The sequence below is a fragment of the Quercus robur genome, chromosome 4 (genome assembly GCF_932294415.1).
Source record: "Quercus robur chromosome 4, dhQueRobu3.1, whole genome shotgun sequence".
In the NCBI taxonomy this organism is placed as follows: Eukaryota; Viridiplantae; Streptophyta; class Magnoliopsida; order Fagales; family Fagaceae; genus Quercus; species Quercus robur.
In genome coordinates, this window is record NC_065537.1 from 53,728,770 (window position 1) to 53,745,349 (window position 16,580).

A 16,580-nucleotide genomic window follows, 5' to 3' on the forward strand; every position below is an offset into this window, starting at 1 on the left:
ATGCGTACAAACCAACATTTTCTTATCTCTTTCCTTTTTCTTTTGATAATCTTATCTCTCTCCTTTTCGTTTCCTCCCTAAAAAAACAACCAATTAATCATATCATAATTTCAGCTCACACATTCCTATAGTACTGGACTTATTGTACTGCACTACTGCCTTAAAAAATTAAATTAAATTTGGAAGAGTACACATCTTAATTTTGTAAAAAAAAAAATATATATATATATATATATATAAATAATATAAAACAAAAAAAGCATAGCATTGAAAAGAATGTTTGCAGCAATATCATAGCAAAACAAATATATTTATTTTACAGGTAATATTAAACATATAATATTTTGGCATGGAATAAGTAAATGTTACCTGGGAATGTAGCAATTTTGGGCTCCGTGTGTTTACCATTGCATATCACTAGAGTCTCAAAGACCTCTAGATCCAATTGCCCGACCCGAGTCCTCCACTCCACAATCCACTCATTTCTTCTTCCATCAACTTGCTCAACCCGAACCACATCATGCTAAAAACGGGTCAACTCAACCAACCCAAAATCACTTGCAAAATCATCAAGAAATCTGAGCACCTCTTCACGACCCGGAAAGTCCCTCGGGTCCCCACTTTCTTTTTTCACAAATGGGTAATCTAAGAAGCCCATGAGCTGCCTTGGAAGGTTGACCCTGAGTGAATGGTACATACTACTACGAACAATCTCATGGCCCGGATCCATACCCAATGGGTTGGACTCCACCCGTGGATCATAAACCCATGTGCCACCAATCCTATTGTTTTTCTCAAACAATATGACTTGATAACCCTCTCTCTTAAGCTCCCGGTCGGTGACTAGGCTGGCAGTGCCGGCTCCAATCACCGCCACTTTTATTGATCTTTCCATTATGTGTCTAAAACTTTTGAAAGCTCTAAATCACATTTTGTGAGGATCTATGGATACCATGTACAAGTTTTTGTTCTACTATATCACATGTTCATCACATGATCAGTATAGATCATAAACAAAAGGAAATATATGAATTAAAGCATAATTTTTTATTTTTTATTTTTGTTTTTATGGCAAGTGATTAAAAAAAAACGCAATCCAAAGAAAGCATGTTAGAGCAATAATGCTAGTGCTAGTGGTGCTTCTGTGCAAACTGTAAAGTTAAATGTTTTTTTATAAGAAAATATTGTATTGAGATTGATGAGAATCGGCGTTGGATTGTTCAGAGATTCTGAGAGATATCTTAGTTTTGTCAAAAATCTTAATTTTGCATCAAGCTATTCTTCTGTCACGTGGGATCATTGCCTTCAATAATTACAGACTTTTTATTTATTTATTTATTTATTTTTTTGAGAAAAGTTAAGAAATTGTATTGATAGAGTGGAAACTGCTAATACAAGAAAAATACAAGAAAAGGCCAAGTCGCATTAACTCGGGCTGAGGAGACCAACAATCATGGTTTTAAAAACCGGACTAGATCGGCTGGTTAGACCCGTTGAATCAAGAACTAGAGGTCAGTTCAGTCCCCAAAAAAGGCCTAAAACTAGGGCAAAACCGATAAAAATCGAGAATCGGAGGCAAATTCGGTTTTGCTTCCAGTCCGGTTTTTAAAACCATACTAACAACAACACAACTAAGTTACTATGATGGACCCGATAAAGAAAATGAAAGACACAGTAGAATATAATTACAAATTTTAAACCTTCTTAAAACTTTTCTTTGCAATTGCAAATATAATTACTTTAATTTTCACAATTATTGAGTTCACAACTGAAATTGAACCAGCTAAATTTCAGTTTTTAACTGCTATCCTATGTTTTCATTTACATAATAATCAAATTATTAGGATATAAAATTCTAATTTTTTATCAAAAGTTTTGTAACTTAATTGTCACCTTCTAGTATTTTCAAAGGAAAATATCCCCAGTTCAAATCCTCCCACCAACAATTATAGATGCATAAAAAAAAAAAAATGCTTTGTCATATATTCATCACCATCCATTCATATATGGTACAAGTTGTGGAAGAAATACTTTACTAATATCCTTCATTCTGAGATTGACTTTCCTCCTAATTTTTTTTTCCTAATGGATATGTAATTATCAAGGAAGTCAATACCATACTAGTACTGGCCGTACCAGGAAAATATACAGTATTGGTCATTAAACTAGTACCGGTACTCTTCTAAAAAGTACGGAAAAAAAATACTGGGTTATATCGGTCTATTTCAGCTATATCGGCCAATATTGGCGTTTCGGTTGGTACAATAAAAAAAATAAAAAAATTGAAAAATAATTATTAAAAAACATTTTATTTAATCTAATATATTAATTAATATACTCAAGCTAATATGTAGGTTTATAAAATATGTGGATTTTATATTTTATGTTGATAAACATAAAAATTCACAAATTTATAATATGTTTTGTAATTGGCTAATCCTTTGACAAAATATACTTTACTTGTAATTGAGTAGATCTAAGATGAGTTTAATACTTTAAGAAACATATTGTTCAAGTCAAGTATTAAAAACATGAAGATTGATCTAAGAAACAAGTAAAGAAAAGCTATTCATTAAGTCTCGACAGATAGCTCAATAGATACCTGCTATTGAGACTTAATGTGAAACTCGATAGATAGCTCGATAGCAGCTCAATTTATCGAGAATTATAATTTCAGAATTTCCAGATCTAAAATCCGGCCTAAGTTTATGTATTGTTTAGGGTTTTTTTTCTCACAACCCTACACATATATAAGATTTATTTTAAGAGCCATCACACATGGATGTAGAGACCAAGAGACTTATTTTTTCTGTGAGAAGCTACTGCATTTGTACACCATAGAGTTTTGTAACCAATTGCTTCCAAATCTTCATTGTTGATGAAATGAAAAACTTTGCAGCCAACAACATCTGTTTAAGTTGCTAGAGTTAGTCATGTACTGGAATCCATGTAAAAGATTAGTCACAAATTGGAGGTTTGTGCATCAATGTAAAGAAGCCTATTATAAGATCAAGTCCAATTGGGTATTGGAGCGAAGGTTCAACTGTAAGTTGTTATTTTGGAATAGGCCAAGGCAGTTGGTAAGATTCCTTATACTTGTAACCACTTGATTATTGCTTAGTGGATTCTTGGGAGTGGTGACCTTAAAATCACCCGATGAAGTTTTTTTGTCTTACAAGGTTTTTTCCATTTGTCAACAAATCACTGTGTCAAATTTAATTTCCCTTGCGTTTAGTATTTTTGGTGATTTGTTGGTGTCTTCACGATTTGTATGTAATTGAGCCTAATTAATCAATTTGGGTAATTAAATTAATTAACCGGAGTCAAGCTATCTTAACCTAACACTTACATAAATAATACAAAATATATTTATGTATAGAAATATATAATTAGCAATAATCCTGAAACGGTACACCGATATTAACTGGTACCGAAATATTTCGTTCCGCTGATTTAATTGAAACAGCTTTCAGTATAAAATTGACTCCTTTGGTAATTATACAATGGGATAGAGACATTTTTCTCCATTGCTTTTTATGCCTAATGGATGTGTAATTCCTCCATTGCATTTGTTTTTTCAAAGGACGTAGAAAAAATTAATGATAACTATACTAAAAATAAAAACGAAGCTATATGTTTGTACTTCATAAAGAGTAGTCAGTTGTGGTGCCTTGCATTTTCAAAACATGGATTAGGATTTAGGCATTGATTGGAGTTGCATTGATAATTTGATAGGGATACGGGATACCTAAAGACCAGATTTTTAACTTGTACGTAGTCTGAGATTTTGAGTTTTTATTTTTTTATTTTTTATTTTGGCGCAATTGCACTTTTAGTCCCTACATTTTTAAGTTTTTCCATTTTAGTCCCTACATTTTATTTTTTCCACTTTTAGTCCCTAAAACCAATTTACGCTTTCCGTTTTGGTCCTTTCCGTCAGTCAACCAACGGAAATAGCTGAGGTGGCAGCCGGAACAATTAAAATATTATAAAAAATGCCACATCACCCTGACAAATCAGCATATATATTTTAAAAATTAATTTATTAATTTTAATTAAATAAAAAAAATAAAAACATAATTAAAGATAATAAAATCAAACCTAAACCCAGAAAATCAAATCCAAGAACACAAATTCAGAATTAAAAACAATGAAATCAAATGCCTATGAACACAAGAACACAAACCCAGAAAATCAAACCCAAGAACATGAAATTTATACCTAAATAAAAAAAATTAAAAACATATAGTTTAAAAAAGAAATTAAATTAATTATATTAAAAAATTTCAAGTCCTGCTCTCTTTCTTTCATTTATGTCAAACAAATAAAGGTCCGGCCCTCTTTGTGGATTTTGAGCTCTGTGGTGTAGTGGTGTTGGTTGAGGTAGATTGATTGAAGCACTGTGGTTGATGATGGGTTGATTTATGGTTCATGGGTTTTGATTTGGGGTGGTTTCCGATGGGTTTTGGGGTTAGAATTTGGTATGGGTTTTGATTTAGGAATGGATTTAGGGATGGGTTTTCCTTTTGGATTCAGATTTTGTGGGTTTTGTGTGGATTTTGCTTTGATTTTTTTGTGGGTTTCGTGCATGGTGGTGGTGGTAGTGAATCCCCTCAATCCACATTTTCTCCGCCTTCCCGAATCTCCTCCCTCAAGAACTCCCAAACCCCAACGCACAAACCCCTTATCGCCGCCTCTGCCTTCTCTGGCTCCCTCCACCTCCTCTTCGCCAACGCCATCGAAGCCTTGCTCGAGTCGGAGTGCTTGGTTCCAGTGAAGGAGCTACACGTTGGGGCTGTGTCTTGTGTCGATGTGAACGACGATGGGGCTAAGTGCATGATAGTGGAGGGCTTGAGGTCAGCGGTGGTTTACCTCCAATCTCTTACAGATCAGTGGGTCTCTATTAGATCGGTGGGTTTAAAATTTCTGGGTTTGTTTACGGGTTTCTCGAATTTGGGTTTGAAATTTATGGGTTTGTTTTTGGGTTTGATGTTTGTATGAAGGGTTTGATTTTTCATGTGATGTTCTGGGTTTGCTAGAGATTGAGGGTTGGGTTAGGGTCTGTGTTCTTTGTGTTTTGAACGTTTGAAGGTCTTTTGTATTTTGTAGATCTGTGCCCTTTGATTTTACATGTTCCATGTTGGCATGTTCTTGATTTTTTTAATTTCCTCGACAACCAAACATATTATTGGAAGAACATGAACATGTTCTTCATGATGACTGGGAAGAACATAATGTAAAGAAAATTTTTTTTTAATTTAATTAATTTAAGTTCATGTTCTTCATGATAACTAGGAAGAACATAATCTAAAGATTTTTTTTTTAATTTAATTTCTTTTTTAAACTATCTGTTTTTAATTTTTTTTTATTTAGGTATAAATTTCATGTTCTTGGGTTTGATTTTCTGGGTTTGTGTTCTTGTGTTCATAGGCATTTGATTTCATTGTTTTTAATTCTGAATTTGTGTTCTTGGATTTGATTTTCTGGGTTTAGGTTTGGTTTTATTATTTTTAATTATGTTTTTATTTTTTTTATTTAATTAAAATTAATAAATTAATTTTTAAAATATATATGCTGATTTGTCAGGGTGATGTGGCATTTTTTATAATATTTTAATTGTTCCGGCTGCCACCTCAGCTATTTCCGTTGGTTGACTGACGGAAAGGACCAAAACGGAAAGCGTAAATTGGTTTTAGGGACTAAAAGTGGAAAAAATAAAATGTAGGGACTAAAATGGAAAAACTTAAAAATGTAGGGACTAAAAGTGCAATTGCGCCTTTTATTTTCAATTCAATTTTCATTGGAGGAAGCTATCTTCATTGACAGTGTAATACAGCTATGATTTTAGTTTTTGTCGATCTAATGTTAGATCTACAGGTATAACAGTACGTTATAACTTATAACACTGGCATACAAAAACTCTATTTTGAAATAATAAAGAATTTTTTCTCATAAAAAAGAAAAAGAAATAATAAAGAAATTCAAAACAATTAAATAATTGACCACATGGCCTATTAGCTCAGTTGGTTAGAGCGTCGTGCTAATAACGCGAAGGTCGCAGGTTCGAAACCTGCATGGGCCAGATTTCTTTCTAAATTTACTACTTTTTGCTCAACAAGATTTCCTTCCTCACACTTTTATCATCAGTTGATTCAGTTCCCTACATTTTCTCAGTCAGATTTCTTTCCTCATATGTTGTCATCAGTTTCCTATTTTCTAAAAAATGGTCCCCCAAAGCATTAAAAACCTTAGAAAAAGAAGACAATTTTATATAACGACAGCTAATATATACGGATTTGATGAATTCTCTTGGATGTTTTTAACGTGGTACAATACAAATAAAGACAAGGGCAAATCTAACAAAAGATGGACATGTCCCCCATTTATGTACATGGACAAGGACTTTTGCTGGGTGGTTTCGAATTTTCAATAGCCCACTTGATAAAATCTATCTACAATATCCATATATGGCCTAATTGTGGCCATTATTTACTCAAGATTATTAGCCTGTTGCTTTGTGTATAATATATATGTAGAACCCTACCTGTAGCTGATGAGAACTACCTTTGTTGCATGATAAAATGGGTATTAGGGGTTATAAGGCCAAAGCAGCTTGTTTCATCTTATTTAACATCATATTTTTCACTTGTGTTTCATCTAATAAGGTTTTATACCCTCCCTCTGCCCCAGAGAATCCTGCTGAATGCCCGAAAGATACACTAAAGTTTGGTGTTTGTGGCAGCTGGCTAGGGTTGGTCACTGAAGTTATTGGGACTAAACCAAGCGAAGAATGCTGTACAGTGGTGAAAGGTCTTGCAGATCTTGAAGCTGCAGTGTGTTTATGCACTGCAATTAAGGCTAATGTATTGGGAATTGTCAAAATCCAGGTACCTGTTGCCCTTAGTTTGCTCGTTAATGGGTGTGGGAAGAAGGTCCCTGAAGGCTTTGTATGTGCATAGAAACTCTAGCCTAGTAGAGTGTATTTATATGAGTTTATTTTAATGAATCTTATTTATTACACACTCTCGCACATAACTGTACAAGTAAAATTTGCACAGAAAACGTGTGCAAAGAGTGTGGAACTATTACCCTATTTTAATTAGTATATCCAGCTTATTTTGTTTATTGTGTCAAAATATAATTGTGATTATTATGAAAATAAGCTCTCTCTCTCTCTCTCCGAATTGTATGTGCATAGTCTAGACTTCTAGTCGGTAAAGTCTTCACTCTTTATCTTTCTCTTTCTTTATCTTTTGGTTAGAATCAATCTTTTCTCTCTCAAATAGTGCGCGATGCATGCACTTATAGATTCCTAATGTTCGATCGCTTAACTAAATCAACTTTGTCGGCATAAAAGTCAGATTATGTCTTTCACTATCAGAAAAATGCACAGGGACGTTGAATAATTCCTGCTCCACCTTTGTACCCCAAATCACATTTGAAAAACAAAAGGAAGAATTCCAGGAATTTTAAGCTTAGAATAAAAGTGCTGTGAGCTGCTTTCTCCAAGCCTAACCCGTCAATTAATGTTATTCAACTCAACTCAACTAAATTAAGCCTTAATTCTAACTAATTAGATAGGTTTGGGTACATTGAATAATTTGTAGTTTTGTACTCAATTTATAAAATTACATTTTTTGGGGTAACATTTGAATTGTATAATTGTTACTCTGGCTTTAATTTGGAGAATCACTATCCTTGATTTCTGATAGCTTTGTGATTATAATGGAGTGTGAGGTCACTATCCTTGACAATTTGTATTAGGATATTTTTGTGTGAATGGAGTGTAGAGTTAGCAAGTCACTATCCTTAACAATTTGTGGGTTCCAGTTAGCTCAACTGATAAAATCTTTGATAGTTGAATAAGAGATTTGGTGTCTTAGTCTGATGATAAAGTGCTATCATCATAAGCGGATACCATGGGTTGTGAAACTCTTTCAAAAAAAAAAAAAAAAGGTTAAAAAAAAAGATTAAAAAAAATTGCATTCCAATTGTATAATAATTACTTTGGATTTGGTGAATGGAGTCTGTTGCATCTACATTTTGAAAAACTCTAGTTAAATAGTTAATATAACATATATAGATATCACTTAATTTAAAAGTTTAAATTTAAAAGTTTATGCTCAACTATGTAACGTAACTCACACATATATACACAAAAAGTATTAATCATATTTCATTTTGACATTCTCATTATTATTTATATAACTCAGATTAACCTAATAAATACACCTGTTGGCATAAGACTCAATAGTCAATACCTACCCACGCAACACCTTCATAGGCTAAATTCTCACACAAATCAAAATGGTCCAAACTCTAGGGTATTAGAGCATTAGCATCCAATTTCTAAAAAATATCATGTTTTACTATCTCAAAAGTTACTTTATCTATTATGTCATACCATTTTACAACACACCTAACATCTCAATCTCTATTTTTTTTGCCACTTTGTTTAAATATTCTTTTTTAGTCTCTCTCTCTCTCTCTCCTCAACCAACAACCATCACATCACAGTGCCTCCGCTAGATACAACAAGCAAACCTACCAGATACACCAAGCAAACCCACCAGCCAGAAATCACCACCACGAATCCATATCAGCCATCACACACACAACACCCAAACCCATAAACCCACCATTGCCAATTAACCACCACCTTGCCAAACCCACCACCCACCCCACCACAACGACAACAACCCACCTCACCACCACAGCAACACCCCACCACCACAGCAACACCCTACCACCACTACTATGAATCTACAGATGCACAAAAACCCCAAAAAAAATCAAAGCAAAATCCACACAATTGAAACCCACAAAATTCGAATCCAAAAGGCAATACCCATCCCAAAATCAAAACTCATAGCAAATTCCAACCCCAAACCCACCCAAAATCAAAATCCATGAACCATAAATCAACCCATTATGAACTATGGTGCTTCAATCAATTTGCCTCAACCAACACCATCGCATCACAAAGCTCAAAATTTCACAAAGAGAGGGAGTGAGGACTGAAGGAGAGAGAGAGAAAACCAGAGAGGTGAGATGGAGAATGGGAATGGAAGAGAGTCAGGGCGTGTTGAGGAGAGAAAGAATGAAGTGAAAGAAAAAATTAATCTAAAATTTTACAACCTACTATAGTAACGTCTTACAAGTATGACATTAGTGTAGCTAGATTGTAAATTTTTTTACAAATAGCTTGCCAAATAATGCATGTTTTTTGTGCTTTGATGCTAAAATATAGCATATTATGAGATTTAGCCACTCAAATACTGATGCTCTTAGGTTTTTGCATTCTACAACTTGAGATGTTTCAGAGGGGCCTGTTTAGGTTATTGCATTCTAGAATCTTAGATGTTTCATAATGTAAAATAATAATGTTGTTTATTTGCTTTGCTGCCCATTGCTAATGCTATTTATGTTAAATAGCCTGGACAATTAACCAACCATTGCTGCTTGCTTCAACATTGTTTTGAACTTTTGATTGATTCTTTTTATAAAAGAAAAGTTTTGAATAATGAATATGCTTCCCTTTTATATTATTGTGTAGAAATTTGTAATAGAGTATTGAAAAAAGAGAAAGAGAGAGATATAAGAGTTTTATTTAGTTTGGTCATACAACTTACATTCACAAAATAAGTGCTCAAAATGCTACATTTTAGATGATAATACTTTATATTAATAGAACCTATTTTTATAGTGAGATTTACTTACATGAATCAGTCTTTTTTTTTTGGTAAAAGACGATTCATTCAAAGAAACTAAGGAGCAACAAAAGGTTCAGGACATAGCTTGTTAGAGTACATGCTGTTTAAATAATTTTCAAAAGAAACAACGTGTCAACGTCCACAGGCGGACTATCATATAAAATAAAGTCTAGTTCCTGACTAATACTCATTCTAGCAAGATTGTCCGCACACCGATTAGCTTGCTTGAAGTAGCGTTGGAATCGGATCTGTTGGAACTGAGTCATCAACAACCTGCAATCATCCAAAAAGGGGAGATAACATTATTTACATGTTGAGGACATTATTTACATGTTGAGGATTTTCAAGCACATCAATAATAGCTTTAGCATCTAATTCAACTATAAGAGATTGGATGTTTAAGTTCGAACACATCATTAAACCATCCCTCAATCCCCATAGCTCTGCCACATAGCTATTTGTCAGCCCAATGTGCCTTAAGAATCCTACTAGCTAGTCACCATGCTCATTCCTCGCTACCCCACCGTAGCCAGCAACACCCATGCTACCAACAAAAGACCCATCTATGTTTAACTTCACCCACCCTTCCGTCGGTCTTTCCCATCGAATCCTCATGACTTTCCTGCAAGTTGGCATCCTCAGTGAAGCAATGCAATGCTAGTATTCCTTGGCCTAGTTCGCAATCTCCACTGCCAAACACGGACTATGGTTACCATTTCTAAAGACCATTTGGTCCCTACTTTTCCAAATAATCCAAACCGCAAAAAGAAACAATATCCTCCATGGGCACCTTGCTGGGTTAGATCTATCATTCTGCCTACCATTTAAAGCCATCAAATCATGCAAGTTACTTCCCCAGAAAACCCAATTCGCTACACTAATACCCAATTGCAACCACACTGGTTTAACTCTCAAACCCCTAAGAGCAAGTATTATAGTTTCTAGCTCCTTATGGCAAACAAGACAACTTTCCTCCTCCACAATACCTCTTTTCACAAGGCAAACCCTTACCCCAATGCTATTGTGAGCACACAACCATAGAAAGGTTTTAATATGTGGAAGGGTATCAATTGTCCAAACCTAGCTAATAGAGAAAGGAATGTTGCAGTTATGTCTTGATGCAATTTTGTAGGCACTTTTCAAGTCAAATGTCCCTTGTGGTGATTCGGCCCAAGCTAGCTTGTCACAACTTCTGGTAGTTAATGCTACGGGGGTGGCTTGAATCATTCTTTTAATTTCCAAAGGAAGATCAAAAGGCAACCTGTCCCATTCCCAACTAGAATCCAAGATAAAATCCTTAATTTCTAGTTGATTAACTTCTCGCGTTAATGGCCCCTGAATCAACTGCCTGAGAGGTCCCTTGTCAGTCTAGTGACTACACCACACTTTTGAACTACTATCTCCTCCAACTATCCATCTACTACCTTTGTTGAAAGTATCCAATCCTTTCCTTATAGCTATCCAAATAGAAGAGTAAGGGAGCTTTTCTGCATCATTAAAGCTCAATCTCCTCTGGTTTCAATATTTCCTCCTTAGCACTTGAGTCCAAAGAGCCTTCTTCTCAGCATGGAACCTCCAATTAAGTTTATTTAAAAGAGCTATATTCAGTTGATTGCAACCTAAGCCCCCCTTCTTCATTTGATTTGGTCACTTTTTGCTAGCCAACCCAATGAACTTTCTTGGATGAATTTGTAGACCCCCATAGAAAATTCATATTGATACGATCTATACCATCCACTATTTTGAAAGGAAAATGTTTGCATTGCATGACATAAGAAGGTATAGCTACTGTCGAAGCTTGCATGAGGACAGCCCGTCCGGCCAAGGATAACATGTTGGCCTTCCAACACAAGAGCTTTGATTTTACTCTATCAAGAATAAAGTTAAAGTCCTGTGGGGAGGAGCCTAGTTGTTTTAGGGGTATGCCGAGATACTTTCCAAGGAAAGGGGTAGATGTAAAGTCAAGAATGTCATAAAGAGATTCCCAAGTATATCTATCCACATTTAGGGAGAAGTAGACTCTAGATTTAGCCTCACTAACAGTTTAACCTGTCATAGTGCAAAAGTCATCCAATACATCTCTAATGGCAGAATAATTGATATAATTAGCCTTGGCAAAAAACAAAAGGTCATTGGCAAACATTAAGTGGGAAAATGCAGGACCACTTTGGGATGCCTTCACTGGTTGCCAAACTTTTTGACTACATTTTTCCTCGATAAGTTGACCAAGAAAATCCATACAAAGGATGAAAAGGTAAGGGGATAGGGGATAGGGGGTCCCCTTGCCTTATTCCTCTTATGGGGAAGATCGGATCCAAAGCTTCTCCATTAAAAAGAATTGATGTAGAGATCGTGGATACACAACTCATGATAATGTCAATGAGGTCAACTGGCATATTAATTCTATTGAGCATCTCTCTAATGAAACTCCATTCTAACTTGTCATATGCCTTCTCCAAGTATATTTTCAGCGCCATATATTCCCTTCCTTTCCAGCACAAATGCCGTTTGAAAAGGTGAGATAAGCTTCCCCAAGAAAGGCCTCAGTCTAGCCACAATGATCTTTGTGACAACTTTGTACATAATGTTGCACAAATTGATGGGTCTATAATTCCTCAAAGTTTCCAGACCTTGAATGTTAGGGATTAGAGCTATGTGAGTTCTGTTCAAGTACTTAAGTATTTTTCTTTCCCCAAAAATCTTCTTAACTTCTTTAACCACTATTTTCCCCACTGTTGGCCAAAACCTTTAGAAGAATCCCACATGTAGCCCATCAGGCCCAGGGGCATTGAAGACCTTAAGTGACCACAAGGCTGCTTTAACCTCCTCCTCAGAGGCATTGCCACTGATGCTATCCCTTTCCTCTTTCGAAAGCCTAGGTTGCCACTGAGAACAATTAGGGGCAGCTCTAGAAGCACTTGAAAGTGATGTCGTATAAATCTTGTTGAATCCATTCCTAATGAACTCCTGGATATCCCTTTCCTCATTCATCCACTCTCCTTCATCATTTTTCATGGCCATAATCTGATTTCTCTTCCTTCTAACCAACTTCGACACATGATAGAAAGCTGTGTTGCGATCTTATTGGATCATCCAGTTGACTCTCAGGATTTCAAAGCCCACAACTCCACCTCCTGGTTCAGCACATTTTCCAACTTCTTCAAGAGCTCATTTTCAAGATCAAAGAGGAAGTTGGAAGGCTTGACTGAGACAGCTTGCTGAATGCCATTCAGTCTTGCTATAATATTCTTCTTCTTAGTAAAAATGTTCCCAAAATGAGCTTTAATCTAGGTTGAAGCATCCCATGTAAATCTGTTGATAGCATCCTTTAATCTAGGTGCTTGCCCCCCTGCCTAAGAAACAACCGAATGAAAGGTTGAGTCTAGGAGCCAGCAATTTTGGAACTTAAAAGGTCTCCGTCTTCTATTTGAAGCACTTAGATGTGTCTCCAATAGAATTGGGCAATGATCCAAATGTCATCTTGTGAAGTGCACTACCTTTGCCTCGGGACACAACAGACACCAACTCGGATTTACAAAAAAACTTGTCTATTCTTTCTTGGATTAAGGCTTGCATTTCCCTTCTATGAGTCCAAGTAAAGCAAGGACTAGAAAAACCAATATCGACCATGCTGCATTTGTCCAAGCATTCTTTAAATAATAACGATTTGCTCACACTCACCCTTCTACCCCTAAATGTATCATCATCCAAAAGCGGCTCATTAAAATCACCAACTATTACCTAGGGCATGTTATGGAACTCTGCAACTTTCATCAGATTATTCAACAATATGTGCCTTTGGGCACTCATAGGACTAGTATATATAGCAAAAAAAACCAACTATAGTTAGAATTTCATACCTTCACCACAATGTGAATTTCCTGTTCAGTACTAGATAATGGGGAGATGTCCACCTTGTCCGAGTTCCATAGCACCCAAAGGCCCCCAACATAGCCAATTGTGTCTGTGTGGATATCTTCATAAAAAAGAAGTCTATTAGTAATCTCCCTCGCTCTCTCTCCCCCAACCCGTGTTTCCATAACTACTAGAATTATTGGGCTGTGATTCCTTACCAACTCACGGATATGACTTTGGAAAGCGGGCTTCAAGGCACCCCTACAATTTCACACTATGATATTCATCAGAAAGATGTGGTTTAGGGTAGGACACTCATCAAAAGGAGGCAGCAATTTGGTCTCCTCCTTCAAATTCCATCCAATCCACCTCAGCATCTCCTTTGTATGTCCCTTCCTTAGGATTATCGTCAGATTGTGCTATAGGACTCCCATTTCCATCTCCTACGAAGCCACATAAAGACTAAACATTGTCCTTAGTTGGAAGACCTGAATCAGTTTGGAGATTGGCTTGTTCCCCATGATAGACGTGGAAATTGACTCCTTCCCCAATATCCTTCTCTTTGAAAGACACTTTGTGGGGTTGACATTGCACAAAATGGGGACTGATGATATCTGTGGAAGGTGCTCCCAGACCAGTGTCTGCTCCTCCTCTGGCGAGGGCTTGTCCGTCAGAAAGTTCCACCATGGGTTCCTCGCCTCTGCCCAAGTTGGATTGGTCGATGGCAACCAGCCCTCCCTTGCACTCACCTTTGTTAGTGGAAAGATGAACCTCCACGCCCTCTACAACACAATGTTGAACCAACCCATTATTCGAGTTGGGTTTGCTCGTATTTCGGCTAGCACCACCTCTGGTATCTTGATCACCATCCCATCCAAATTGATAGCCCACCTCTGGCCATGGCAGGGCTGCGAGCTGAAACTTAATAGGAGCTCTTGGGTTCCGTTCTCTATGGTGGGATGATTAAGTCGCTTGGTGTATGGGAGTGACTATCTCTAATTGCAAAAAGGGAATGGAAATTGCACTGCCTTTCATCCATGGCGCTAGTGTTATTTGATTGAGATGCCCTAAGCCTTGTAATTACCTTCTTACCCTTCATTGAAAATCTCTGATTTGCCTTATTGGGCTTTTCTAGCAGAAAGCCTTGCTCAACCCTATACTTGCTGGTCACTTTATCCCTGGAGTTGGTGCACTGACTATAAGGGCCTGAACTTGAGAATTATGTCCTTCCCCTATTTTCTAAAAGGCACTAGCCACATGCTCTTTTTCTACAATTCTCATTGGAGATAATTTCCTTTTTGTCTCTCTAAGAAGCCCATTCTTAAGCCCGACCCTGCTTAGTCCCTTGGTATCCTTCTGTAAGGTTGAATTTAATCAACCATCGTATTGGCTTTATTCCATGTCAAATTTGCTTGTATTTCAGCATTTAGTAACCCTGTATTTAGGTGGGTTTTGTTGTAAGGGTAGTGAGTGAGATAGAGTGTTGATTGCTCAAGAGTGTGCAAAAAAACAGAGAGTCGCGGCTTGATCTCGCAGGTGACTCGCGGCTGCAAGCCGCCAGATGCAGTACACGTGCCAAGCATGCCAGAAGGTGCACAGTCATGCTAGCTGGAGCACTACAGGACAAAACAAGACAACTGGCCATACGGTTATCTCGCGACTAGGTCTCGCGACTCAGTTAAGTCACGAGTCCAAGCTGCGAGCCACCCCTATTTTGAAAAACCTGACGTTTCACATTCTCCTCTCACCCCAGTATAAATACCCTTTATACCCACAAATGAAAGAGAGCTTCCAGAGAGAATTTTGAGAGAGAAACCCTAGAGTAAAACAAAATTGATTCACCTACAATCTATACATTAGAGTCTCTTCAAATTCCTCTACTCTCTTCCTCTCCATTGTCAAACCCTTGAGAGGCTTTTTACGAAAACCTTGTTCTCACCATCTTCATTACTGTGAGAGGGCTGTTTGGTGTTCTGGGAAGCAGTTAGGAAGGAACCAATCTACATTGGTTGATGCTATGGTCTAGTAGCGGAATCCGGGAAGCTAGAAAAGAAAAAGGTTCGGTGCAACCTCGTTGGAGCAAGAAACTTGGAGGGCTTAGGTGCACTGGGTAAATTAGGTTTGGAGGGTCTATTGCTGTCCATGTATCCCAACTACATTTCCTAGTAGATTGTTTACCGCTTGGAGGGCAGCGGAGAGGTTTTACGCCGAAGGCTTCGGTTTCCTCTTCGATAACACATCGCGTGTTGTCTTTGTATTTGCATCTTCCTTCCCTTTTATCTTTGCCTTTTGTTATCTACTGTGGCTTGTGATTTTAATTTGATTAGATAGTTTTTCCAATTCTATATTATAGCTTTTGTTCATTTTCTGCACACTAGTTGTTTGACATAAGCTTGAATTGGTTAATTTGTAAATTGGGGGTCTAAACGTTCAAGGGTGTTTTTACACTATTTGAACTTTCATTTGGTATCAGAGCGGGTACACTTCTAGTGGTTTCATTACCATTGTGTGATCCTTGACTCCCTATTGAGATGGATCGGTCTCAATCCCTAAATGCACCTCCATATTTTGATGGTTGTAATTATGCTTTTTGGAAGGTTCGCATGAGAGATTTTCTGTATTCCATTGATGAATCTGCTTGGGATGCTGTTGAGATAAGTTGGACCAGGCCTAAGGAAACCAAATCCACATGGGATAAGGCAGCACTCGCTGCATCTAATGCTAATAGTAAAGCATTCAATGCTATTTTCTGTGGTGTGTCTCCAAATGAATTTCACAAGATCTCTCACATTACCGTTGCTAAAGAAGCATGGGAGATATTGGAGACCACTTACAAAGGCACAAAGAAAGTAAAAGACACCAAGCTGCAGATGCTAACCACTCGGTTTGAGGAGTTAAAAATGAGTGAGGATGAGTCCTTTGACTCTTTCTATAGCAAGCTGAATGAGGTGATTGTAAGCAAGTTCAATTTGGGAGCGAAAACGGAGGATTCTAAAATTGTAAGGAAGATCC

The 16,580-nt window shown here is 36.9% G+C and overlaps 1 protein-coding gene, 1 non-coding gene and 1 pseudogene across 2 annotated transcripts; 2 read left to right on the forward strand and 1 right to left on the reverse strand.

Annotated features, from left to right (window-relative positions):
* Positions 1-895, reverse strand: part of LOC126722180 (flavin-containing monooxygenase FMO GS-OX-like 3) — a 35,259-nt pseudogene extending 34,364 nt beyond the window's left edge.
* Positions 896-6,008: 5,113 nt separating this feature from the next.
* On the forward strand, positions 6,009-6,082 carry TRNAI-AAU (transfer RNA isoleucine (anticodon AAU)). Its single transcript has one exon. It is a non-coding gene; the product is annotated as a tRNA-Ile (tRNA).
* A 433-nt stretch (positions 6,083-6,515) lies between these two features.
* LOC126722986 (putative lipid-binding protein At4g00165) lies at positions 6,516-7,125 on the forward strand. Its single transcript, XM_050426156.1, has one exon. It carries the CDS (start codon positions 6,582-6,584, stop codon positions 6,957-6,959), a length of 378 nt encoding a protein of 125 aa, XP_050282113.1. The 5' UTR covers positions 6,516-6,581; the 3' UTR covers positions 6,960-7,125.
* The last annotated feature ends 9,455 nt before the right edge of the window (positions 7,126-16,580 follow it).

Bases quoted from the DNA above. Each gene is read 5' to 3' on its own strand.
- LOC126722986 (XM_050426156.1), top strand. From the start codon at position 6,582: ATGGGTATTAGGGGTTATAAGGCCAAAGCAGCTTGTTTCATCTTATTT.